General features: G+C 41.5%; 1 protein-coding gene across 1 annotated transcript in view; it reads right to left on the minus strand.

Moving 5' to 3' along the window:
• The window catches only part of LOC115364824 (uncharacterized), a 216,989-nt gene that overhangs the window by 157,524 nt on the left and 32,415 nt on the right, over positions 1-27,050 (minus strand). The window contains exons 3-5 of the mRNA XM_030059449.1: positions 24,532-24,631; positions 3,128-3,245; positions 2,254-2,377 (exon numbers count right to left, since the gene is read on the minus strand). Of these exons, the coding sequence (XP_029915309.1) occupies positions 2,254-2,377; positions 3,128-3,245; positions 24,532-24,631 (342 nt within the window). The remainder of the gene's footprint in view (positions 1-2,253; positions 2,378-3,127; positions 3,246-24,531; positions 24,632-27,050) is intronic.

Consider the following 27,050-nt stretch of genomic DNA (forward strand, 5'->3'; position numbering starts at 1 on the left):
CCTGGCTGCCGTGTCAAGGCGGCTGGCAGGCTGTATGAACCCATGCCACCCAGACATCAGGTGAGGGTGGAGCTCTGATAAATAAACAAAGTCAGCCGTCGCAGAGGGAGACATCGACTCCAAAGCAAACACTCCAGACAGCCCCCTGAGATGAAGAGCTTGTCTGGGAAGCAAACTGGTCGAACTAAATGCAGCTGTTTAGCTCTATTCAAGGAAAGAAAAATAAAGTCCCTACAAGAATATTTAGCGAATCTTCAAATTGCACTGCGGCCACTGGGAAATGACAGAGATTCTCTTCGATAAAAGATTCATGAGCTTTAATCCACAAGCCTCTAATAAATGAGGATTCTTCAAGCTACTCCTGTGGGATATAGTGATATTTTTTTTTTCTAAGGAGCTCGCTGACTGCAGACCTCACACAAATATCAGCTAAATTAGATTACATTAGATTATACTGATGCCCCTGCATAGTTTTCTCAGCGGAACAAAGTCAAATCGATGCATCAGTTTCTTATGTCTTCCCTACATCGCCCTGATGTTGTATGGAGATCATTCTAAAGTCAAGCGTCCATAGTAAGACTCTGACTCTAACCCTAACCCTAACCCAAAAAGAGAAACCTGCCCTGCGTTCCAATACTCATACTACCATACTATTTAGTAGGGGAAAAAAAGAATTAGCATGCATATTTCATACTAAACTACATACTTTGTAAGGGCAGCTGCAGTACATACTAAAAGTAAAAAGTATAAGTATGCGATTTGGAACGCAGGGCTGAGGAACTGTTGTGTTGTGGGTCTTTCCGGAATCAGTAACTAAGTAAGTGCTAAATAAGAATAAGTACATAACTGATTATTGTTTCTAAGCTTTGTGTTATGGTCTGGATTTTTGATGGTATATTTTGGTTGTTTGGGGGGTGTTTTGGTTTTCCTCTTGGTGTTTTTTTGCTTGCAGTGTTGCAGAGGTGGGGCTGAGCTGTTTTCTCCTGAGGTTCGGGGAGGCACCGGGCATGGCTTCATCTCCCCACTCTGGAGAGCAGGGACGCACACCTGATGGCAACCACCTTGTCACCCTCTCCACATAAGCCAGCTCAGACTTCACTCCAGTGCCAGATAATTCCGTCTTGTTCGGTAGAGCCAGTTCTCAAGCCTATTAGTGTTTTTGCTGTTTTCTCCTGCTTTGACAGTCATTCTCTGACCACCATTTTGTGTCTTTTTCCAGCCCCGAGCCTCGCTGCCTCCAGCTCCCGCCTCCTGCTGCCCTCCACCTGCTGAAACCGTTTGTTTGCACTCTCAGCCTTAGTTTGGACAATAAAACCTTTTTTGAACTTTGATTCTCAGTCTCCTGCTACTTGGGTCCACTTAGTCCTCCAGGCCGTAACACTTTCTCCTGTCCTGTTTCCTTCAGCTAAGAAAATCTGTCCTCTAGGGGCTCTGAGTCTTTAATTCATATTTTCATTTTCTCCCGCTGAAATTATCGCAGCTCCCTCTACATGTGCCTCTGTCAAACTGGTTGAAATCTTTTACAGCTGGTTCAGAACGCATCAGCCAGATTATTAAATAGAATTAGCCACAGCTCCCACATTGCCTTGCTTATACCTCCCAGTAAAATGAAAATAAACTATATGTAATTATTTTTGTTTTCCACATGTGTGAAGCTCTTTGTAACTGTGTTTTAAAAATTGCCATATAAACAAAGCTTTTCTAATTCGGGAATATTACAGTTAACATGAAATCACTGACTCCTGGGCTACAAATCAGACGTGTTGACCAGATGCTGTGGTTAGCTGATTGAAAAAGCTGCCATCACATAAACACAGAATTGATCGGATGTATCAGTCACCAAATTATCAGTTCCCAGTCAAGAATAACAAAGAAATTAAACATGTCTATTCAATGATGTGCAAAGGTCATGGGCCTGTAGTTAGAAATGTAATCTTATGCTTTTTGCAGCCACTGCTGCCAAAGAGCTGTCCTCCTCCGATACGGCTGCCATTACATTAAATACGCCAATTAACAGATGCTTGTGTACATAGTGACCTACAGCGGTCAAAGCAGCCATCTTCATCAGTTAAGCCTTCAACAGGAAGAAGTAGGACTTACTAGTTTTGGGGTTTTTTTGGTTAAATGTATGGTGCAGGTGCAGCACGTGACCTGAAGACTCTCTTTTGGGCCCCTTTGGATTAACAAACGCCTAGATTTTACAGTGTAGTTATATGATATGTGTGTGTGTGTGTGTGTGTGTGTCATGCATACCAAAAGGCAGTTCAAAGCGTGTGTCCAGCAGCACTTGGTGTGGCGTTGGGTTGGTTGTACCGCAGATCTCATCCTCCTTCATCAAGACCTCAGAGTCCAGAGACGTCCACTCCCCTGGACCCTCCTGAGAGAGAGAGACAAGAGAAAGAAAGAAAGAAAGAAAGAGAGAAAGAAAGAAACACTCGCTCACTGACAGTCAAAGCATCAAAATGGAAATTGAGGGCGCGGGTGGGCCAGAGAGAAATGCCGCTCAATAAAGGCGAGCCGAGATGAAAAGATGAGGAGCCGAGCAGCGACGCTGACTGTGGGACGGCGGCGCAGCGGCGGTGAGCGTTTACTGTTTCCAACTGATTGGAGAAGTCAAATATCGGGGGTTTCATTATTGATGATTACACAGAGGCCGCCTCGCTTTCAAACTCTCCAAAAAAAGTAATGAGGTCCAGAGTCAAGACAAGCCTGCCAGCAGCCGGCTATAATGAATCTGGCAACCGGCACTAACTGGCAACCTGTGAGAGTGTTTCTCTTAACTAAGCCGACAGGTGAGGACGGTGTTTTAATGAGTAACTCTGGAAGTGTCCGTGTAGCAGTGCCTTGTAAATTGAGAAGTTCACCACACAATTGAATTTATTAGTAGCTTACTTATTTTTTTTTTTACAGCAGGAATTACGAAGAAAAGGGGCTACTGGTAATAAAGGTGCAGGTTTTGATACAAATCAGTCCTCGAGTTATTACAATGTTAAGTTTTCATTAGGAGGATGAGTTTCATACTCCAGCTACGTCTTTTAACGCTGATTTTTATTATACATAAATTTGTGGAAGCAGGCCGAAGTAAACAAGTGTCAAGTAAACAAATTTCACCCTTGTTTGTTTTTACCTCATCAGACTGTCGGATGGTGTCCAGCGGTATCAGCGCTGTGCCGATCATGGTGTCCCAGATCAAGCCTTTATTCCACAGCTCCACCACCAGCCCCGACTCCAGGTGATTGATCTCACTGCAACACACACACACACACACACACACACACACACACACACATACACATTAGCAATATATTTATTGAAAGATACATGAACTAAAACAATACTAAGCAGATGTTTAAAAGTGATTCACCAACATGTTACGTGGTTTTAGATGCATTTTTTTTTTTTTTTTTTTTTAATTCTTCCATCTCTGGAGCAAGGCACTCAGGTAACCCTCATTCCTGTGTCCGTTCAACCATGGTGGCTGGTGCTCGTGCTAACTATCAAGTTCCTGTCCTACCTATTCCAAGCCAACCAGAAATGTAAGACCCATCACTTCCTGTTGGTCACAGGATTTGGTTTTAGACGTGTCGAGAGCAGCAACTAAGATTAGTATTGTGTTGTATCAGCTGATGACAGAGATTTACATGCTGTAGGATATTACTTTAAGACTGTCATGTGACTGTGTGACTCTTCAGAAAACGCCTAATCTCCATGCAGCATCAGGGTGTTAAATTGTTGTTGCGAAAGAGGGGAAAAATATAATTTATAATTTAACATATAATAATGAGGCAGCAGATTTTATAACATTCCAGTCTTTGATTCTCACTGTATAGACCCGTGTAACCCATTAAGGAACAAGTAACTCACAAAAGTAGACACAAAAGCACAGACAGAAGAACACACAAGTAAGTAATTAACTAGTTCATGACGAGTTAATGTTTTGCAAAAGATGCAAAGCAGCAGAATGAACGTCATATTCTACAAGCTTTTTTACCAAAAGATATAGCAGGATATTTGTAATCACCGACATCTTAATTAGTAACTGTAATTTATTTTAATTTTTTCAGGGACTGTAACTGATTATATTAACATTTATATAACATTTATTTTGGAATTTAATTGCATTTAACTAGTTACACTGCAGCAACAAAAGCCCATAAAACACAGAACCATGACAGTTAATTTTGTGCATTGTTAATTAATGGCATTGTACGTAATTAAATCCTGACTAAATTGTACATAATTAAATCCTAATTAAATTGTACATAATTAAATTATTATTGCTTGATAATGATGGCATATACTGTATATTGGCATGTATTGTATTATATGTATAAAAAAAAAAAAAGTTACTGACTTTTGATTTCTTTAGGTAACAATTTCTAAGTTGTTTTTCAATTAAAAACACAGTCACGATTACTTTTATAATGATCTGTACCATGACATACGCCAACTTCACAATAAATGCTCCAGAAATTACATTGTTCTTGTGAGTTTATATCAAAGTACTGGCCAATCAGAGGCAGGGAGGATGGGTCTGTGAGGAATGTGGGTGGGGGAAAAAAAATGAGGCATCTGTTGGCCCTGTGTGTCCTCACACACACACACACACACACACACACACACACACACACACACACAGATAGATACTTGTGTACCAATCAGCTTTCTCACCCCGTTCCCGCCACAACTCTTGTCTCTCCTTTCTGCGTCACTCTCCAGCCAATCACCTGTCACCTGTTAGTTTAATTAGTCCCTGTAGTTTTTACACCAACCTGTTTCCCTAAAGCCGGGTACACACGGTGCGATTTTGGGCTGTCCCAACTATCTCACAATTTGACCACTGCTGCGACCTACATCTCCCAAACCAGCCAATGGGAACGCAGCATAAACTGACGCACTGATCGACACGACACCGGCGCTGAACTCTCTGAAGGAGGTGAGACAAGCAAAAGGAAATGTGTGGGAATCCAACAAAGAAGGAAACAACTGGATCCACATTCTCCTCCTCCTCCTCTTCCTCCTCCTCCTCCCCTTTGGATTTTTGTCCAAACACATTAACACCACTGTCGCTCAGATCTCTGTTCTCTTGTCTACTGACTTCTGTTGTAGGCTATAAGATTCAATGGGAGTGATCATCATAGGGCCTACATACATCAAACATGATGTTGTATGCAGGTTTATTAGATCCAGTGTGGTTTGCAATGAACATATAAGATTGTTCTTGGGTGCCATAAGTCATTTGCCAGTTTGTCCCAGTGCATTTCCGTGTTGTAACGACGTCTTTCAGCAAATCTGTGAGTCCTTGGTGTGTGATCTCTGCCCGTCCTTGCCTCCTGGTTTTGTCTGGCACTGACTTTTCCCGACGGCTGCAATCTTACACTTGGTGTTTTCTGTCAGTCTCTACATTTGGCTCCACCTGCTCTCACAACCAACGTGTTTTGCTTTCCCCAAGACATCACAGTTGCATCCCACTGGCTTACTTCACTGGATTATGGAAGCAGCAAATGACCAAAACCCTACTATAACTTCTCTCCATATACAGTATATTATTTATTTCAGTCACCCGCCAATGTGTTTCGTCATTTCTGTCTTCATCAGTTTATGTCACAACAAACAGGTTTCATCAAAAAGTTAAATAGCCACAGGTGTCCACATATGTTCTGCTGTCATGATTCATGCTTTCTTCATCTAATAAGAATAAAAAAATCTTTATTTATAGAGCACTTAAAGACATTGCAAGCAAAAGTTGTACTGTGTATCATTGCTAACAATACACTGTGCAGCTTACATGCAATTTGTTGTGTTGTAAATTATTTTTTTGCTGTCGTTACATCACCAAAAGCATGTAGAACAATCCAAATGATGATGTGAACGCAATTAATGAGTTTAGATTTGGCTCAATCTCCAAAACAACTCAATTGCACGCAGCCAGACTGCATGAAAAAAAGTTCCCCATGTCTTAATTTTCAGTCTAGATACAGAAGACCTCCATCTACACAAAGGTTCAAAAGGGATTAAAAGGTGTAAAAAAAAAAAAAAAAAAAAAAAAAAGGAGTCAGGAGTCAGGTCATTAAGGGTCTTGAGGGTAATCCATAAAATCTTAAAATCAATCCTAAAACAAACAGGGAGCCAACGTAAAGAGAGCAGCTTTTGATTAAGACATGAGAAGAAGATACAAGCATGTACAACACCGTCTGTGTCTCTGAAATTTAAAATAGATTTGAGCAATTGACCAATGGAAAGCTTTTCTTTTTTTCTTTTTTTTTTTTATAGAAAGTGGTTTGTAACACAAACCAACCATATCTGAGTCCTCATGTTACCTTTGTTTTTATATATGGTGTTGACCTTTGGCCTCATGCTGCGTGCCAGTCACCTTTCAGGGCCGTGAGGTCGGGAGGAGAGTCGGTGTTACCCTACAGCAGCGAGGGTGAGGGACGGCTGCCATCACATTCTGACAGATCTGTCTCGGAAGGAGACGACAGCAGCCAAACAGACTCCCCTCCTCATCTGCATATTCATATTTACAGACTTATTCATATTCATACCGCCTGTCAGTCATCTCTGATGACACTTCACAGCTGGGATGATGGAGGGAAGGAGGTGGGCGGGAGACGCAGTTGGGGTGTGTATGCATGTGTGTGTGTGTGTGTGTGTGTGCGTGTGTGTGTGTGTGTGTGTGTGTGTGTGTGTGAGTGTGTGTGTGTTTTGGGAGGAGGGAGCTGCTTGCCAAACACCCAGCTGGTGAACACCAAGTCAAGTCAAAGTGATTATGTTCCTATATGTTCACATGATTAGTCCCCATTAGTCTCCATTCATGTGTTTGCCTGTTTGTCTGCTCGTCTGTTTGTTTAGCCTTTATTCAGATGCTGCGCTTCGTAACGGTGGCTCAGCAATGCAACAGGGATCTGATCAAACCAATAAAGTTTCTTGAACTGAGAAATCAAATTGAGAGCAGAGGCCAGAGAGCGCTCCAGGGAGCAGGACCACGATGCTGTTCAGCTGTGACACAGTAACACAGTCACAGTGCAGCAATATGACTGAGGCACCAACATGGGCATCCGGAGACTCGAGATTTATTTTGGACACAATATCACTGGTCTGCAGAAAGCACAACATAGTCTGTACATAGAAAAGCCAATATGACAGTGTAATATAATAACTTATGTAATTTGGCAGACTGTTACTTACAGCCTTATAGAACCACAAGTAGAACATCACTTGCTGGGTTTCCATCCAAAATGTTAAGCATATTTTAAGCAAAAATTTAATAAATGAAAATGGATGTGGGTTTCCATATCTACATGATGTGAATTATCCTCCAAAGATCAAGATCAGGTTTATTTAGAGAATAAAATCACACCCCTCCTTTCCGCTGCATGGTGCATATAAAGAATGGAGAAAAAATCTACTCATTTTAGTATCGCAATTCTTTGTTTGTTTGTTTGTTTGTTTGTTTTTCATTATTTTATCAATGTTTTTAACTCCAGAATTGATTTAGAGTACAGTTGCTGGTATCATGTGAAGCTAGACCACCTATGTGGCTGAATAAAATGATCCACTGTGAGCTTCATGATAATCACAGCTTCATGAAACTTTACAAACACAAACTGGAGACCAAGGCCATTCTGAGGATATCTGGTTTTTCTGGGTATATTGAAAAGAAGAGGGAGTTCTGGAGCAATTTGAAGAGAAGAGAATAATTTAAACAACAAAAATCACAAAACATTGTAATAATGAATTGCAATACATATCGAATCAGCACCTAGTGATAGTATCAAATCAGGAAAATAAGCGTATCATCCCAGCCCTGGTCCATACAGCCAAATGATGCTGGTATTACAAATGAGCACTCAGTATCACCAGAACAGTTATTGTGGCTCTTTGACAGTGTTGTTGTGTTTGTTGTCTGATGGAAGAATCGCTCTGTGGCTCCCTGCTTTGTCATCAACATGCACATAAAACGTTTCCACCTCCAATTTAACACATTTAGTCTTTAAAAAGGGCAAAAACCATCCCAAGCGAGCGTAAAACCTTTTTTTTTTTTTTTTTTTTTTTTTTTGCGAAATTAGGTCGAAGTTTTTCAAATTTTGCCATCTCCTTCAACATTTTCTACTGCAACAATTCAAAATGTGCATAAGAATACCTTGATGGAAACACAGTGATTGTCAACTAAAAAGCCTGTACCGCTGATTTGGATGATTTTCACATTCTAATTTAATTTGAGGATTTGCCTGCTCTGCTGTGGTTTTACCTTTTCAAGACTAATTCAACTGAAAAATGAAGCCGTCACAGTGAAAACACTTTGCTTCTTAAGAGTCAATGTGTCGGTCTTCTTTCCTATATAAAGATGACGGGCTGTTTTTTGACCTCGTTGCAGCAAGAAGTTTTTCTCTCATAAAAAAAAAAAAAAAAGAATTAAAACTGCAACTATTTTTTTTATTAACTCTGCACATCAAATGGTGCCTTTTGAGGTTATTGGGTAACTGAAGGAGGAAACACTGGGAGGAACTAAGAGGAGGGCGGAAACATCTTTTGACAACTCGCAGTACAATGAAAAATTTAAACAAGGAATCCCACTTAGTTTGACAGCCTTCTTTTTTTCATCCAGGCGATTTGGGAATTCCCCCTTCCATTTAAGGGAAGACAGCATCCGAGAAGGCAGGACACTCTCGTTCCCTTTCCCCACCCAGATTTGTCGTGTCACTGTACAGTAGCTTGTTCCAGTCCCAAAACGGGCGTGGCCACCTCCACCCCTCAGTAGTGATGTATTAACATGACAGTCAGTGTAGGGTCCAGTGAAAACCAGTGAATTACAAATCTACTGCCCCTTTTTTAATCCATTAGATTATTCAATTGAGACCATGAAATGTAAAACCCCCTAATAGGATTAGGAACAGGTCTGACGTCCATCCGTGCTTTTTGGCTATGACTCACAGATCAAATGTGTGTGTGTATGTGTGTGTGTGTGTGTGTGTGTGTGTGTGTGTGTGTGTCATCTTTGCTGTAGTTGTACATCCCACTCTGGCAGATGCCCTCCATCAAACCCCATCCATTATTAAGGGAGTGCTTTGTGTTGTATTGAGGCATGAATGGTGTATTTTTATCACTCAGACACCACACACACACACACACACACACACATAATATAGCGTATATACATGTGCAAACACAGATCGTCTGGTGTCTAGGATGTACAAGAGAACGGGTAAGAAATGAAATATGAAATGAAAGACGAGGCGGGAGGGAGATGAGAGGGGCTTGGAAATGAAGAGCGCGAAGCTTTGATGGAGAGAAATGAGGGAGTTAAGGGCTGAGAGGGAGGACCGGGGCCACTCGGAGGAATTGCGGGCGAGGGCTCGGCTAAAATGCAGCTTTGGCCATGTGGCTGTGAAAGCTGCACACGGAGAGCGAGGCTGCAGAGTAAACACAGCGGCTCTCTGCCCTCCCAGCACATGAAGCGGCTCATATTTTACTCATTAAATTCCTGTCAGTGATGTGGCTGCAGCTCCCGTGGAAGAGGCCATTTAAACACCTTCAGAGCTAAATAGGCTTGTGTTACTGTCATATCATTTTGTGTGTGTGTGCCTGCAGCATGAATGCCTTAAGCCCTAATTCCTCCCAATCCTGGTTAGATGACATCCAGCGATGATGGATCACTATCTTTCAGACGGCCATCATGCAAATCAAAATGATGACACTGATTATTGAAAAATCCCGAATATCAGCCCCGATAATGAAGTGTAGCAGTTTGAAATGGTTTAGCCAGCGTTGCTCGAGGACCTAATTTAGGGACGGCAGTCATGTTTTTGCAATTATTGCGTACTTTGTCCTTATAGCAGAGGAAGGTTTATACACTCACAGGTGATGAATATCCATATGAGACTAAATGAATGACAAGACAACCTGTGGCCCGGGCTTTCTGCTGAGACGCTTCCTGCTGGATCTCTGGACAGACATAAAGTCACATGGACATAATTCAACACTGACATGTCGTTCTGTCAGAGCACAACCAGTATCCGCTAAATGACAAACATGGTTTTTAGAGCTTCCAGTGATGGCCGTAATGAGATTTCCATGGACTTTCAGATCATCAGCTGTGTTGAAGGCAAACAGGCTGAAAAATACACCGATTGCTTCAGGGAATCCATCATATAAACCCTGTTTGAAGAGCGACAGTTCAATTTACAACAGTGAAAGGGTAAGCAAGTAATTTAACTGATTTTAAAATGGGATTAATCATGAGTCATCCATGACTACTTTGATTAACGTGACTACAATAAAAAAAAAAAAATAATAATACTAATAATAATCACTTGACAGCCATAATTATTTCTTTTATTGTCTTGCCATTGTGCTTAAATTTGTGCAAAAGTCTAGCTCGACTTATATTAACACAACACAAACTCTGACTGGTTGGGCTGGATGCAACTAAATGCGGGTGAAGAGGCTTTTTGCATCTGTGATTGTTCAGTAATAACCTTGGCTATAAACTTTACCGTCTTTGAAGTCAGACATGAAAAAACTTTTTTTTTTTTTTTTGGTAGCCAGGAGCGGTGAGAGCGGCGGGCAGCGTGGGCAACATGAGGAGCAGGAAAGGGAAAGGCCGTGATCAAATGGTCGTAAATTGTTCCTGTTGTAACTTGATAAACTCCAGACTAACAAGACACAAGACAAATACAGGTTGATGTTGGGGGGGAAGGAAAAAGGTCAACATATTTTTAGTTAAACACAAGAGAAAGGAAAAGGAAAGAGCAGCGCCGAGACCTGAGAGACACAGACGAGGGAGACACGACAAAAACCTACAGACCTCCATTTTGGGCTGATTTTGAACCAACTTCAGAGGTAAATTTTAGAATCTGGAAACTTATAATAAATATTTTTCTTAAATTTCATGTCACTCATACTTCACTTTAAGTCACTACTGGATAAAATATTTAAAACTGAGGCCAGAAAACACCTGAAAGGAGAGTCTACACATGTGACGCTTTTGTAATGTGTGCCATTTCATTTTTTTCCCTATCAGACTCACACACTGCCAATCCAACCTAACCCTCTCCTGAACTTAAGTAAAATTAAGATGTAAAGCAGTTTTTTAAAAAAAAAAAAAAAGATGTGCATTTCAATAATGTGAGATTAAAACCTGATGAGAGTTTACCATCATTCTCTTTATCTGGGGTCTGCATTTGGTGTCTTGTAAAACAAACACATACCGATCGATTATTTATTTATTTGTTCATGTAAGGATTCCCATTATCTAGTACTTGGTTAATATGCTTTGTAAAATGTGCTTGAATGAAACAGAATTGCAGCAGGAATGCTCTAGTCTAGCCAAATTAGACCAAAACCAAATGCTAATTCATCATTGAAAGAAGATCCATTGAATTCTGGAAACACCTAAAATGAGCGAGGCCCACTCACAGAGAAGAGCAAACTCATGTTAAAACCCTGTAATCGTAGCAGCCTCAGCACAGCGACATGAAAAAGAGAAAACTCGCAGTTCCATCGCAGCTTCCCATAGAAGGAGGGACACTGATCGACTGATTACAGATCAGCTCATCCATCCACATCTGTCTCTTTCAATAATGTTCAATAATGTCTAATTATTTATTTCATATCTTATCTGTGTTCAGCTATTATCACATGCATGCACGTACATATACATATATACATATAAGAGCCCTCTGAACTTGTGCAATAATCTCATAGGTCACCAGTGTGGCGAGAGAGAGAGAGAGAGAGAGAGAGAGAGAGAGAGAGAGAGAGAGTCCCAGCTGTATGAGCGTGGATGAGCACGTGAGACCCGGTGACCCCAACTGTAACGGGATAAACATTCAACTGCTTATCCCCTTATCCCACTAGTTAACCAACCATCCAGCCATCAAACACACACACACACACACACACACACACACACACACACACACAGGCAGCAGTCCAGTGTTCAAGATGAGACAGTGCTTTAGTGACATGGCATCACCAGATTATCAGGAAAGAAGCTTTGAGCACGAGCGGAAGATGAAACTAGTGATAGGCATGGGGAAACTAGGTAAGTAGAAGCCGCTGGAAATGGAATGAATGGAAGACCATTTCCACCATGGAATTTTTTTTTTTTTTTTTTTTTTAATCGCCATGGTAAGTCACAATCATGAGATACAAAGTCAAAATTATGAGATAAAAAAATCAACATTGAGATAAAAAGTCACAATTTTGAGTTAAAAAACTCCAAATTATGCGATAAAAAGCTGAAATTATGGGATAACAAGTCATTTTGATGAGCTAACAAGTGTGTGTGGTGCATCCATGTGTAACCGTGACGTTGACCAGATGTTTCCAGCTGCCACTTCGGCCACATCGGTTTGGTGCTTTCTACACCAGAGCTGTAGCTTAGTAAAATCTCATGTGAATCAGCAGCAAATGAAGTGTTTCATCTGTTTTAAAATAATCCTCAGTGTCCTCACAGTCCATCTCTGATTTAACACAACTCACACCAAGAGAACTCAGGCCAAGACTTTGACAGCTGCATGAATGTGTCTCATCATTTTGACTTTTTATCTCATAATTTCGACTTTACTGTGTCATAATTTTCACTTTTTATCCCATAATTTCAACTTTTCTATCTCATAGTTTTGACTTTTTATCTCATAATTATGACTTACCATAGGGATTTTTGTGGAAATGGCCTTCCATAGGAATGGCATTGGAACAGGTGTTGAAAACAATCTATTAAAATGTTTCCCAGGAGGAAGATCAACCTTTGCGATTAAAGTGACAATCTTAAACAGATTAACCCAGAACACTGTTGCCTGTCAGAAGTTCCCAAAAACTGTTTTGTGCATCACAGTTTCATTGACTTCAAGTTCTGCATTCAAAACACAGAGCGTGTGACCACATCGTCGTCTCGTCCAGCGGCCAGAGCGAGTTACAGCCGGTTGTTTGGGGTCGCAGAGACACAGAAGTTCAAAGATTCACGCCGAGATGAAAGCGTTTCGGGAACAGACGTGAGAAACTGACCAAAGAGGGGAGAAATCCTGACTCCTGACTCAAGTTCAAGGCGTAAATTTGCATAAGCCCCCTTGATATTCCATTGATGGACGGCTCCAAATTCTCTTTTATTTTTTTAAGGTTTTCGCTGTTTCATTAATATATACAATATATACAATAAAAAAAATATACATGATATATACAAAAAAAAAAAAAAAAAAAAAAGACCCGACCAACCAAATTCAAGATGGTTCAGAGCCAGGGACAAGAGATCCTAGCTGAAATCTCTGACAGAGCCGGTTTTGAAATTAAACTCAAATTTTGTCTAGTTCACTTTTTGCTGGCAAAGAGCCGCAGGGGTGATGAGGCCTATGACGCCCTGGGCCCTTGGCTGTCTAGCTCAGGCAGTGTACTGAGCCTGTTGTTATTTTATGTTGCCGTATTTTATTATCGTTATCATTCTAAATTTCTATTTCCCTTTTTTATTGACTGTTTTTATTGTTTTAAATTGTGTCTTGTTGCTTTTAATGTTTCTGTAAAGCACTTTGAATTACCTTGTGTTGAATTGTGCTATATAAATAAACTTGCCTTGCCTTGCCTTGCCTTAATACTTGAAATGCAGCTGTAGCAAGTAACTCACCATCACTGTCCTCATTCATATTAAAGATGCAACAAATTAAATGCAACTACAAAAAAAAAAAGCCTGAAAAGAGAGTCTTTGCAATGGAAACTAAACACCGTCTTGCCTCGCCTCATTGGTGTAAAGTGGCAGGTTTAAAAATGACCACATTGTTTTGCAAGTTTCATATCTTCGTGAATCTTTTTGCTCTGCCCAACACTGCACACTTGAAAAACTTTGACTCTTTTTTTTTTTTTTATCTCCCCTGTTTTGGCTTTTTTTTTTTTTTTTTTTTTTTTTTGCCATTTCGATTTATGTGTGTGTTTGATGATTTTTTTTTTTGCCTCTTCACACTATTTTGTTAAAGATGCACTATGCAAAATTGCTTAGGGTTGATTGAAGTAATGACACTTTAGAGCTCTACCAGGCACATTTTTGTCAGGTGAACCTAAAGGGTCCTCACCTCAATCCTCTGCAATTTTGCAAATGGCAGCTTTACGTCTTAAACCCCATTCACCCTTCATCATTGCAGCATCTGGATTATATCTGGGCGGGATTAAACACATAAAGATGCCGGTGTAAATGCACCCAAGACACAGATAAGATATAAAATTTGAGACATTCGAGACATCTCCGGAGGTTTGAGACGCATTTGACAGGAAAAGCTGCCCGATTTTCCCCAAAGCAGAAACAGCTACACAGTTACTACACATAAACGGCTCCTTACAGCCTGAGTTTGGATTTCTTTTCTGGATTTGCACCAATAACTATGCCACACACTCAACACTAGTATTACATGGGGTACCGATGGACTAGGTTACCCAAAAAAGAAAAAAGAAATCTTTGGTGGACAAACAAACTTCTGGTGATTGTTTTCCTGAAATGTCAGCAGCGGGTATACATGATGAGAGCTTTTCGGTTTGAATCTGCTCGGTCTTTATCACATGTCATCTCCTCCCTGTGCTGTGTTTCCCAGAAGTCTCTGAAATAGAAAAAAAAATATCTCAAATGGAAAAAAAAAAAAATTTGTGCAGAACTTATTTAGTCAGTGCAGTGGTGTTCAATCAAAAGTTTGGTCAGGAAATTTGTAAACTTGTTTCCCCTGTAGTCAGCCAGAAACAAGCAATATCCCAAAATTCTGATTTCTGAGAGAGAGAGTGTGTGTGTGTGTGTGTGTGTGTGTGCGTGCGTGCGTGCGTGTGTGCGTGCGCGCTTGTATGAATGTGACTTGTTACATTAATAAATTACGATAATGAATTGGTTTCTTGGACTAATTTTGGAGGTGGTTTTTGAGACAGGTGATGTGCTGATGGGCCAGGGCGAGAGCAAATTGAGACAGGCAGGTGTGTGTGTGTGTGTGTGTGTGTGTGTGTGTGTGTGTGTGCGTGTGTGTGCGTGCTTTGACAGACTAACAGTATTGAAATGAACACACCGTCCTGTGAAACGCTTCCGCTCATTTGACAGGGGAAACATGGTCAACATCACCTTTTTCTCACATCTTTCTGTGACGTACGGCGGCATTTTGTCAAATCAAATCGAACACGGATACGAGGGAAAGTCGACGTGCTTCTGCCGCTCAGACAGATGAGGGCAACAACGTGTTTGGCGCTGTGCTAGTTTGCGATGACTTAAACATGAGAGACTCTTGCTCTTATGACCTTCCTGTTCCAGTCAGATCAGCGCCGTCGTGCCCGGTCTCTGGCAATGAGCTGAAAACTCCTCAAGAAGTACTTAGACCCCCCCTTCGCCCCTATTTACCTCTCTCTACCGCACTTAGTTCTCTTTTCAATTACCAATTTACTTGCACTTCTCCAGCTTACAGGATCATTCCAGACGTACATGAATAGCTGCTATATCTACTGGCAGGGCAATGTGACACTGATCATTCTCAACTGCTGCACCTGTAATGTTGGCGATGTGGAAATTTGAACTTATAGAGAGCCTTACGTATCAAATTGGCCTCATAAAAGAAGGAGCGCAAGTTGAGCGAGGTTTATTATTGAGGCAGTGCAGTCAGTGGAAGCTGGCGATTGGAAAACTCAAGGCCAGCAGAGAGAGTCAGCTCTGGATTTGATCTAATATCATGGTTCAGTATTTAATGGATTTAAGTTCGTTTAATTCGCTTTGTCACAGGAATTTGAACGGAAATATGAAAAAAAAAAAAAAAAGCTTAGATACACTGATTTAGAAGCAGAGGTTGCATGACAAAGAAGTCACAGATTTGTGACTACAGGGATTACAGCCAAAGTACAGGGCAGCCAGTGGCTCTGATTGAAAAGAAAGGATGTCAGTTTGGACACAAAACGTACTGGATTCATGATTAAAACTGGAGTTATACATTATATGATACCATTTGGGTATCAGTAGTGGGTTACCAAACATCATTCCTAGCTCTTGGTATAATTACCTAACATGTTTAAGCTTATGGTTTGCTGAGCTGCTTAGCTGATTGGATTCTTTCAAGGTAAAAGGGGGTCAACTGTAACTTCACCCGATTGTTGTCAAGACCAACAGTGACATCAGAGATTACTGGGTGATGATGGGCCTTCCTGAGGTGTTATGGACCTAAGACAAGTCTAACGGCTGCTCTCGGCCTTTTCCTCCACAAACCGAGCAAGTTTTCTCCACAGCCGCTCTGCCAAAACAGCACAAACACCAACAGCAGCCACATCATACCCCATGTGTTAGTAAAAGTCTACTGGTGCATTCACTGTCACTCTGGATAAGAGTGTCAGCTAAATGCGTAAAGTTAAATGAGGATGTTTTCGCCTTTTACACAGTCTTTCCGGTGTTATGCACCATTTCAACACAGTGTGTCACTGCTAAGAAAGAAGTAACAACTGAATATCCTTATTTTTGTCAAGTTAAACAGATGCACATATGGAGATCTCCTGCATGTCCAAAAGCCGTGAAGTTAAATGCAGTTTGAAAATACAGAATTTATAACTGTTCTTTTTTGCCATAAGCATAACAAACACTACTTTGCTGCCTTAATGTTTTCCTGGTTTGGTTTTGTAGAATTTCTTATGCATTTTTGATGCAAACAACATCCATCATCTGTGTCATGATCATTTCTAAATATTAATATTTTTCATAAAATAACATGAACCTTCCCAGACAGGCCTTAGCGTGGTGCCCTAATGTCCGATCCTCATTGTAGGTGGGAAAGTTACATGACGTGCCACAGTGGTAGGGATCAAACTGTTTCACAAGATATATGACAGAAAATGTACGATTAACTTTTATTGGTTTCACTGAGGAAAAAGGATAGTAGGGCACAGCAGGGAAAAAGTAAATCAGAATATCAGCACAAAAAGTAGAATGTGAAATAAGCAATAAAAGCAATAAAAGCAATGAAACAGAATCAAAGTAATGTGGGGATATATGAATATGTGTCGCCCACAGTATCAACACATTAAGGTGACTGTACGAGCGAGAAATATTGGAAAGAACAAAGATTATTTACTCATGTAGATATTTTTTCCCAGTTAATTACAGGTACAGTTGTAAGTTACAGAAGCGACTGACAGCCTCGGTTGTTTTCTTGAGTCTGGGTTACTAAAAATGAAAAAATGTGACATTTAACAGCGGGACAGAGGAGAATACGTCTTTTCTGCAAAACTGATGTGCAGGTGGAATTGTGCCGGTTTAGCCGCGGTCGGCTACGGTTGGACGCCTCGCCATCAGCCTGAGCTCCAGCTTGGAGAAAGAGTGAGCCGCTCTCTGAAAAACCTCTCCATCAACACGGCAAACACCGCGGTCACTCCTGCCCAGCCTGCCAAGAATAATGGCGCCATCAGCGCTGTTTGTCCCCGGCTGTTATTTTATTTTTTTTCTAACACTTTAATTATCCGTAACACTGTTTTATTCATGATGAATGAACACCCCAGGAACAAATCAGCATTTGTTCCAGCTGTTAACATATGGCACAAGGCTTCCACCGCCGGAAATGGACTTCTGTAATCTTTCACGCGGCGGTAACAGTGATGGGTAATTGACGTTTGAATGGGTTTAAGCTGGTGAGTTTGATGTTAATTGCTGTGTGTGCATGGATGTGCTGGTGTGTGGGACTGAGAACATACATGTAGTGTATATAAATGAACATAAAAATGGAAAAGGACCCCTTGTATGTATCCAACCATATATCAAATAAATAAAAAATATTATCACACAAAATATATTCGGTACTACTGTGTGCATGCTGTTTCTTTGAGTCTTGCACTTCTCACTATGAGTTACTTGTGACGTTGGTCGTCTCAAAACTAGTCATATCTAAAAATATCAATATGTACAACAGGTTGTTAGATGTTACAAAGGCAGGCCTGTGACTCAGAGTTCAATGGTTCAAATCCGATAAAAAGCTGGATGATTATGTGACAAGGCTCCCTCAACAGCCACTGTGCCATTTATGTGCTGTTGAGCAAGGCAAATAACTCGATACTTATTGATAAAGTGATGGGACACTAGATATCGACTGGGATTTCAGATATTGCTCTACTGTGATGTGGCATAAGTGATGTCTTTTGCTGGTTTCTAAGGATGCATTACAGTCAATAAATACAATTTTCTGAGCTTATTATACTGTTATAGCTGTTATTATTTGTAATTTTTTTTATTATCTGCCACTGCAGCCAGTCAAAAAGCTTTAGTTAGAAAGAAAGAGAGAAAGAGAGAGGGAGAAGCGGGAGCTGGCAGGGGGGTACAAATGTCTCATCAGCAGGAAAGACTTTTGAGATTGAGAGGAGCTTGGAGTGCAGCTGGGAGTACAGTTGCTTCTTTCTTCCCTCTCTCTCTCTCGTTTTCTTTTTTTTTTCTTTTTGAGGGGTTGGAGCGCTGGGGTGGAGAGCAGAGCGCAAGTCAGGCTCAGTCCAAAATCATTCTCTGGTTCAGACTGTAAATGAAAACTGCACTCTACTCTCAGTTCAGTGAGGTCTATCCATCCACTTCCCTCCCAGCCTCTCTCGCTCCCTCCCTCTCTCTCTCTCCCTCCCTCCCTCTCTTCCTCTCTCTCTCTCTCTCTCTCTCTCTCTCTCTCACTCTAATCTGCTGAGGGTTTGTCCAGTGTGTGTGTGAGCATGCCAGAGCAGGCCTGCTAATCCTACAACCAGGAAACCTCTCCCAAACACACACACACACACACACACACAGCTACACACACACACACACACAGCTACAAACAAACATACACACACATGGCATAGACTGTGCAGTGCAAAGACGCCTTGCTGAGAACATGCAAACACACACTCATACAGCCCATAGCGTGGGATTTGTCACGCACAGGTGTCTTCCCAAGAACACACACACACACACACACACACACACACACACACACACACACACACTCACAGCACAGTAAACCTGTCCGTGCTTAAACCAGCTTAGAACACTAACACACTCCCCTAGTGCCTCAACGCACCGCTGGCCGGCGAGCTCAGGTCGGACTTATAGCCACTTCCTGCTGATGTCATCAGGAGAGTGACCGCTCGGCTGAGTCTGAGTGGCAACAAGGCCTCTACAGGAACAGGGAACATGGAACAAGGAACAAATGACAGGGAACAAGGAACAAGGAACAAGGAAGAAGTAACAGGCAACAGGGAACATGGAACAAGGAACAAGTAACAGGCAACAGGGAACAGGCAACAGGGAACAAGGAACAAAGAACAAGTAACAGGCAACAGGGAACAGGCAACAGGGAACAAAGAACAAGTAACAGGCAACAGGGAACATGGAACAAGGAACAAGTAACAGGCAACAGGGAACAGGCAACAGGGAACAAGGAACAAGTAACAGGCAACAGGGAACAGGGAGCAAGGAACAAGTAACAGGCAACAAGGAACAGGCAACAGGGAACATGGAACAAGTAACAGGCAACAGGGAACATGGAACAAGGAACAAGGAACAGGCAACAGGGAACATGGAACAAGGAACAAGTAACAGGCAACAGGGCACAAGGAACAAGTAGCAGGCAACAGGGAACATGGAACAAGGAACAAGTAACAGGGAACAGGCAACAGGGAACAAGGAACAAGGAACAAGGAACAGATATGAGGGAAAAGGGAACAAGTAACAGGCAACAGGTAGCAGGGAACAGGCAACAGGGAACAGGGAACAAATAACAGGCAACAGGGAACATGGAACAAGGAACAAGGAACACGCAACAGGGAACAGGCAACAGGGAACATGGAACAAGGAACAAGTAACAGGCAACAGGGAACATGGAACAAGGAACAAGTAACAGGCAACAGGGAACAGGGAACAGGCAACAGGGAACAAGGAACAAGTAACAGGCAACAGGGAACAGGGAACAAGTAACAAGGAACAGATATGAGGGAAAAGGGAACAAGTAACAGGCAACAGGTAGCAGGGAACAGGCAACAGGGAACAGGCAGCAGGGAACAGGGAACAAATAACAGGTAACAGACAACAAGGAACAGGTATGAGGGAACAGGGAATAGGTATGAGAGAACAGGGAACAAGTAACAGGCAACAGGTAGCAGGGAACAGGCAACAGGGAACAAATAACGGGTAACAGGTAACAGACAACAGGGAACAGGTATGAGGGAACAGGGAACAAGTAAGAGGCACAAGGTAACAGGGAACAGGGAACAGGGAACAGGAAATAGGGAACAGGCAACAGGGAACATGTAACAGGGAACACGTAACAGGAAACAGGGAATAAGCAACAGGTAACAGGGAATAAGCAACAGGTAACAGGGAACAAGCAACAGGAAACAGGAAACAGGCAATAGGTAACAGGTAACAGGTAACAGGGAATGATAATGAACTGATGCTGATAGTAAAACAATAAAACCTCAAAGGCATAATCAATTAATGACTGATTTTAAAAAAATGTTCCACAAAAGTGTGTACAATTTGCCCAGGAGGTGATCAGAAGGCGACGCATGTCTGAAGCCACATTTTAACTGAGGAGGGTAACTACATGCAATAATGTAAATCTAATGCTGGTGAAAGGGTGAAGGGTAAAAGGACATTATGTGAGATTTAGCGCAGAGATTTAATGAGCTGCTCATTTAGCTGAATTTTAATGAAGCTGTTGCACATGCTTTGTTCTAAGCATGTGTTACCATATGTGCCTCTGTTGTTTTTTTTATTCTTTTTCGTCCTATTTTTCTTTTGGAGTGAGACAATCTATGAGTGGAACAGCCAGCCTTGTTGACCCGTTGTTCTGGGACTCCAACCCAGTTGTACTTCCTACTTGTAACCTCCACCAGCGCTCCAACACAGCACGCCGCTGCCTGACCCCCGCTGAGCCTGATTAATGCTAATGAGGTTCGGCACTAATTAGCCATTTAGTCTAGGAGGTCCTGGGGTTCCCTTTGTGTGGAATCATCAACTTCTTTCCAATGCACTTAGGAGATATTTCACTTTGGTTAAATATTACAGTTCGCACACATATCTCGCCATGAGTCACCCGCCACCGAAATTATTGGCTGACCCACAATCATCTCCGCTTTCTGAGTGACTTCAAAAGCCTGGTCCAAAAATCAGATTTCTCTTTCTGCTCTGTGAACAGGAAAAGTTCGACCTAGGTAATGTTTTGTTCATTATGAGTCCATTCTGGCTCTAACTTCTGAGGCAGTTATTTTTCAAAACAGAGAGAGAGAGGGCAATAACTGGGAAAACAACATAAGCCTGAATAGATACAAATGAAGATTGGATAATCGAGGAGAGGAGAGGAGTAGAGGAGAAGAAGGGTATTATGTAATCACGCAGACAATCTCTCCAATCTCTCTAATGAAGCCTTAGGGGGATCAGTCTGCAGGACATTAAGACAGGTCTGTGTCTGTTTTACAGTACACACACACACACACACACAAGCATGCCTGCTGAGTGCGTCTGTCCGTCTAAATCATGAAGGAAGGCTGCAATAAACAAGGGCGTCTCATTCCCAACAAATTGAGTCGTGGTAGATTCCTTCCTATTTGCCCGAATGGATTTCTGGTGTTGAGTATGCAGGACACTGGCAGGAGATCTTCTCCACACACACGGGACGTAATGAATTCAAACTCTGACATGAAACACAAAACTATCGCCCCCAAAAAAACCCCGTAAAAATCTGCTGGTCCCGTCCATGCATTCATTATTACAAACACATCCAGTGCAGCCACCGGACTTTGCTTTAAATTCTACTTGAGCTCCCAAGGTTTCCAAAGAGACCAAATATGTCCTGCTGAATTACAGGGGAATGAGTATAAAATGATGCACAAGATGTCTAATATTTTCTGTTTGATGTAAAACAATGGCGTCTTAGGTTTGCATATTTCACTCAATACAAGTTTGATGTAGCTTCAGTGAAGCGTTGCAACCAGCAGATACATAGATGCGACATCATGGACATTCAATATGGAGTTCTTATTTTCATTTTCCGAACCTTGAAGCAACTTAAGGGGCGATTTAAGGGAAAGGGATCAGAGTTCAAGGGGTTAAACAGAGCTACTAAATGCTCTGAAATTTCATCTGGGTAGTATAAGAAACACAGATTTCATTTGTATGGGATGCAAAGTGCAATTTTTTGTTACACTCTAAGATAGCTAAAATGTAGACATAGAAAAAGACCTGAATGAATGTGCTTCAAATTCAGATGTTATAGGGAATAAAGCATACTGAGTGAAAGCTATTTGTGTAAAAGTAAAGCCAGGTTTATTGTACTCAGAAGGAATAAAAAAAGAAAAAAAAAACGTCTACTATTGCACATTAACTGGTTTAGTTATGATTACGGGATTCTCGCTCTCCACACTGGAAACGCAGCGTCAAGCCCGTTTTTTTGTACTGAAGCAGACAACAATACAACTACAAAATAAATGCAGCCAGCTGGAATCAGAGGTCAGGACACAAATTTGGTTCAGCAAAGCAAAAAAAGAGAACAGAATAATGAAAGAGAGAGAGGACGGTTGGATGGAAAAAGAACACCTTCCAAAATCCAATATAAAAAGAAAATGATTTTTTTTTCGATTCTGCAGTCAGATATTGCCACAAGTGAGAACCCCTAACGGCCACCAAAAAGAAGCTCTTCAACAAAATCTGACAGACAGGACTCCACTATCCAAGAGCAACTTTTTTTTTTTTTTTTTTTTTCATGCATTTATCCTGCCTCTTCCCTGTTAGCACCTATTCAGTTGAAAAAAAGAGCAAAGCTTAATTTTGCCTCATTAAAAATGCAGGAGTAGTTCAGGGAACGCAGTAAAAATTGGGTTTTCCACAACGACCTGATCTGTAAGCCAAATCACTTACCACCTAGACCTTTGGCAGTCCTTTTTTTTCCCCTCTTGCTGAATTTCTCTCTCTTCAAGAGTTACTTACAGACCACTCCTGAGAGGCTAAATTCAGTTTTTCCAAATAATTCCTCATGGAAATGCAAACCAAGGGCTACACATTAATGTTGCTCATTGTTTTTGGCTGCTTATAGCTCATTTTTAGACCAAGCAGCAAAAAAACACACCTAAACAGCTGCAAATATCAAATAACAGCACCACAAAAGTCCAAATATACAAGATAATACTTTAGATAGAGGACCAGAAGACATCTACATCCAGTAAACTTTACCTTTAACACCCTATATCGTATCATTGCTCAGTGGGTGGAGCTGAAGAGCAGCGGCACTCAAACAAAGACCTTGTCAAACGTTACGATTTCTACAACGACTGAATCTGTCTATTTCCCTGCAGGGAATCAGACAGGGCTGGACGATTCATTAGATTTATCATCGTCTCATCCTTTTATCTGAGGTCGGCATGTAATTTCACTTTCCATCTATCCCCTCCTGCTCCAGCCACAAATTCCCATTTAAGAGCCGGCGTCAGCCAGTCAGGCTGGAGTCCCACAGGCAGCCAGCGCTCCTGTTCAATCTCAGTCAGGCCGGCTGGAGCCGACCAGCAAGCTAGCTAGCAGGAGATGACTGGCCTGTCGTCATCTGGGGTGACAGACCCCAAAACCCCAATTTCCTTCTGGGTGAATTAGGGCTGTAATCATCACAAAATCCAGGAGGGCAAAAAACACTACAGCACAGTGGGTTGCTATGGTGATGTTGCATTGTTGTCAGAAAAAAAAAAATTATATGTTACCAAATTGTTTTCTGTTTGTTTTATGTAATTATATTCAATAATACTGGTAATTCATAAAGCTATAAACGTACTATAATGTAGTATAAGGGTTAATATCTCCAAAAGACTTCAGATGCTGGTCATATAATTAAAGGTGTTGTTGCACCTGGATTATTACCTTTTCATCATCCAAATTGGCCCTATTTTCTGTTCTGTGATGTCGGCCTACAACCTAACATCAGGCTGGAAATTACACCAGGGGATGGCGAAAAGTTGAAATATTATAACTTTTTATGATGCATACACTGCATATAATATTCTAGGCTGTTACAGTGTTGGACTGTGCTCTCTCTATCTCACTCACACACACACACATGCACACACACAATTAACACATTGCTGTTGTCAGAAAACCCCTCAAGTCCTAGCAAAGCTTTGGATACCATCAAATAATTGCAGCCAGAGCTTTGAAGCCCACAGAGAGTTAATCAGGACAGGCCTGGTGGGTATATCAATACATCTCCAGAGATTAGTGCTACCAATACAAGCCCAACGAAAAAAAAAAAAAGAAAAGAAAAAAGAAACAACAAGTTGACACTGAAGCACATACTGTATCACTGCAACAGCAACTTCAAGTCAGTCGTCCTGATGAAGTTTAAGTACAGTTGAAAGTATTGATGGAAGTACTAGAACGGTACTGTACTAGAAGAACAGGAGAGATACTAAAATAAGTTGCATATAAAATGAGGTATTTATGCAACAAAAACCAAAAACCTGGTCTTGGTCTCCAGAGAAACATCTCTGAAGCATGCAGAGGTTGACACAATAGGATAGAGGTGAACAAAGAGCAGATGGAGCGATGCTTACAACATGAAGTCCTGCTCCCAACATGGCTGGTCCCCACGCACCGTGATGGTGGTGCTCTTCACATTCTGCACCTTTAACGTCACGTAGGCATTGAACTTATCTGCAAGAGACAGGAAAAAACATTAAACATATATTTTTCACATTTAACTGATATTGTAATACACTGTAGCAATGGTTAAGATATCAAATGTAGCTATTGTGGAGATCCTATTTTTTGTCAGACCCAGGCAAAAGTTGGAGCTATTGTTGTGTAAAGTGGACACACAAGAGTTAAGTTTGTAATTTGTTGTTTGTACGCATGGATGTGTATTGATGTATCAAGTTATGAATGTACAGCTTATTCAGCAACGGTATTTATCACAGCCATATGATGATTTACAGTCTTGAGCTTGTTTTGTTTTTTTGGTTGTAGGTATGCCTGTTGAACAAGTCTGGGACTTGGCAGGAAATGTTCCTAAAAATTATGTCTTCCTTTCTTTTCAGAGGCTGTAAATTAAAAGAATGGGTGTGCTCGCACTGGGGATTTGTTTTAACCAAGTGCAATCAGAAACAACACACAACCCACTGGAACACAAAACTGATTTAGCAGCCTTTATTTGGAGGCCTGTAAATAAAGCTGTCCTGTTCCTGTGAAGCGCTGAGTCTGTCTCTACTGCAGCTTGTGTAAAAGGTGCTGACGGGCTCTGATTTTCTCTTTATTAAACGAGTGCAAATTCATAATACCTGTGTGATTGAAAAATTAAGTGCATCTTTAGTAGCAATGCAGGACTGATTCATGAAAATGCATGCATGAGGATTTCTGCAGGGACTACCACAGTACTCCAGAGGCATGGTAGAGAAGTCCTTCCACTGCAAGTTGGTGAGTGTTATGATATGACAGTGACACGAATGTTAACGTCATGTGTTGCTGGGTTTCATGAAAGTCTGTTTACGTTTTTGGTAAAGTAACATCACAGAGGCAGCCTTTAACCAGAGAGACCGGGCCTTTATGGAGCACCCGGGGCAGGATGACAGGAACCGGGGCGGAGCTGCAGGGTTAATAGGGATAAGATTTGAAACGCTTCAGGCCTAAGAGCCTTTCCCCCCAGAGAGAGGGGGGATTGGCTGACAGGGAAGGGATGCTCCTGATTAGTGACATCTCCGGGGGCCTCGGCAGCCACAGATCCCTGGGAGAAATCATTTACCAGCTCGTTTACCAACAAATTTCAATTTTCCAAAGACCGGTGTTCTCAACCTGGTTCGAGTGATGGAGGCTGAGGCGTTCCGGCTGGAGAATCTACGGTTTCAGCTGCCTGGCTTAATAACAGGTTTCACAGCGAGCCAAGGTGATGGGCAACTTAAACCTGCAGGGATCTTTGCTAAAACAAAAAAGCAGCTTCTTTTGAATAATTTAGTACTTCCACATATGAAGATTGTAATTGCAAAACTAGATATGCACTAGGGATGATCTTATTTTTATATAATCTGGTTTAAAAATAGCCCAGCTGACGCCCACTGTATTTGACAGCAAGGAGCCATCACTGCTTCAAGTTAATTCTTTAGTAGAAAAAAATACAATTTAGAGAAAATCAGTGCAACGGCTGCAGTTTGGGACAAAACCTTGAACCATTTAGCCGAGAAAGAGGAAGCGAGAAACGTGGCTGTGACGTATTATCTGAATGCCAAAGACTCTGGTTAAATGCTAAAGAATAAATCTGTCGTACTTTGGTTAAAAACTACAAGATCACAGCGGAACAGAAGCTCACGGAAAATGTGGGCTCTCATTCGTAAAAGAAAAGATCAGTGAGGTTGGAATGAAAGTAATTCTTAGAAAATCTCTTGCATATTGTTTGGTTTAATCATCTGTTTTGCAAAAGTGCAGAAGCATGAGGGAAGGAATGGCCATGTATTTTTCATGCCTGTGCTGCACTGTATATTGTAGAGGTGCCATGTTTTATTTCATGCTTGATGGAACCACTCCTGCACTTCGGCTCCATCCTCCAGAGAAACAGTTAGGAAAAAGTTTTGCTCTCTTTTTCGTCTGTCAGAAATCGCAAGTGAGAGACATCAGGGATCCGTGTTACAGTCCACTAATTGGACTCTATTGTATACCACTCAAGAATTAATCATCTGCGGTTTTAATGCAATTTAACCGCAGAACAAATGTATGAAGGGGGAATTGTGCGGTGGTTTTGGCTGTATGTACATAATCAGACCTCTCAAAATTATGTGCGCTCCATATTTGGCTGCCTAAAAGAAAAATTGGAAAGACAACCACCTCTGACACACATACAAATAGAAATGAACAACTGCACCCTAAATAACTGCCTTGGTGTCCCGTTTAATAATGCTCATTTGCAAGAAAAGTGTCACTATTAACTGCAGAAGCGCTGAGCGGGCGCAGCAGGGAACATTTTGTGCCGGGAAAGAGCCACCAAGGCGACAAAAAGAGACACTGAGCGAGAGGCGCATTGTTCTTCCACGTCGCGCGCTGACGGCCGGGCGGAGAGCTGTGAGATCCTCTCCGACAGCCTCCTGCC

The sequence above is a fragment of the Myripristis murdjan genome, chromosome 9, assembly GCF_902150065.1.
Source record: "Myripristis murdjan chromosome 9, fMyrMur1.1, whole genome shotgun sequence".
NCBI classification, from domain to species: Eukaryota; Metazoa; Chordata; class Actinopteri; order Holocentriformes; family Holocentridae; genus Myripristis; species Myripristis murdjan.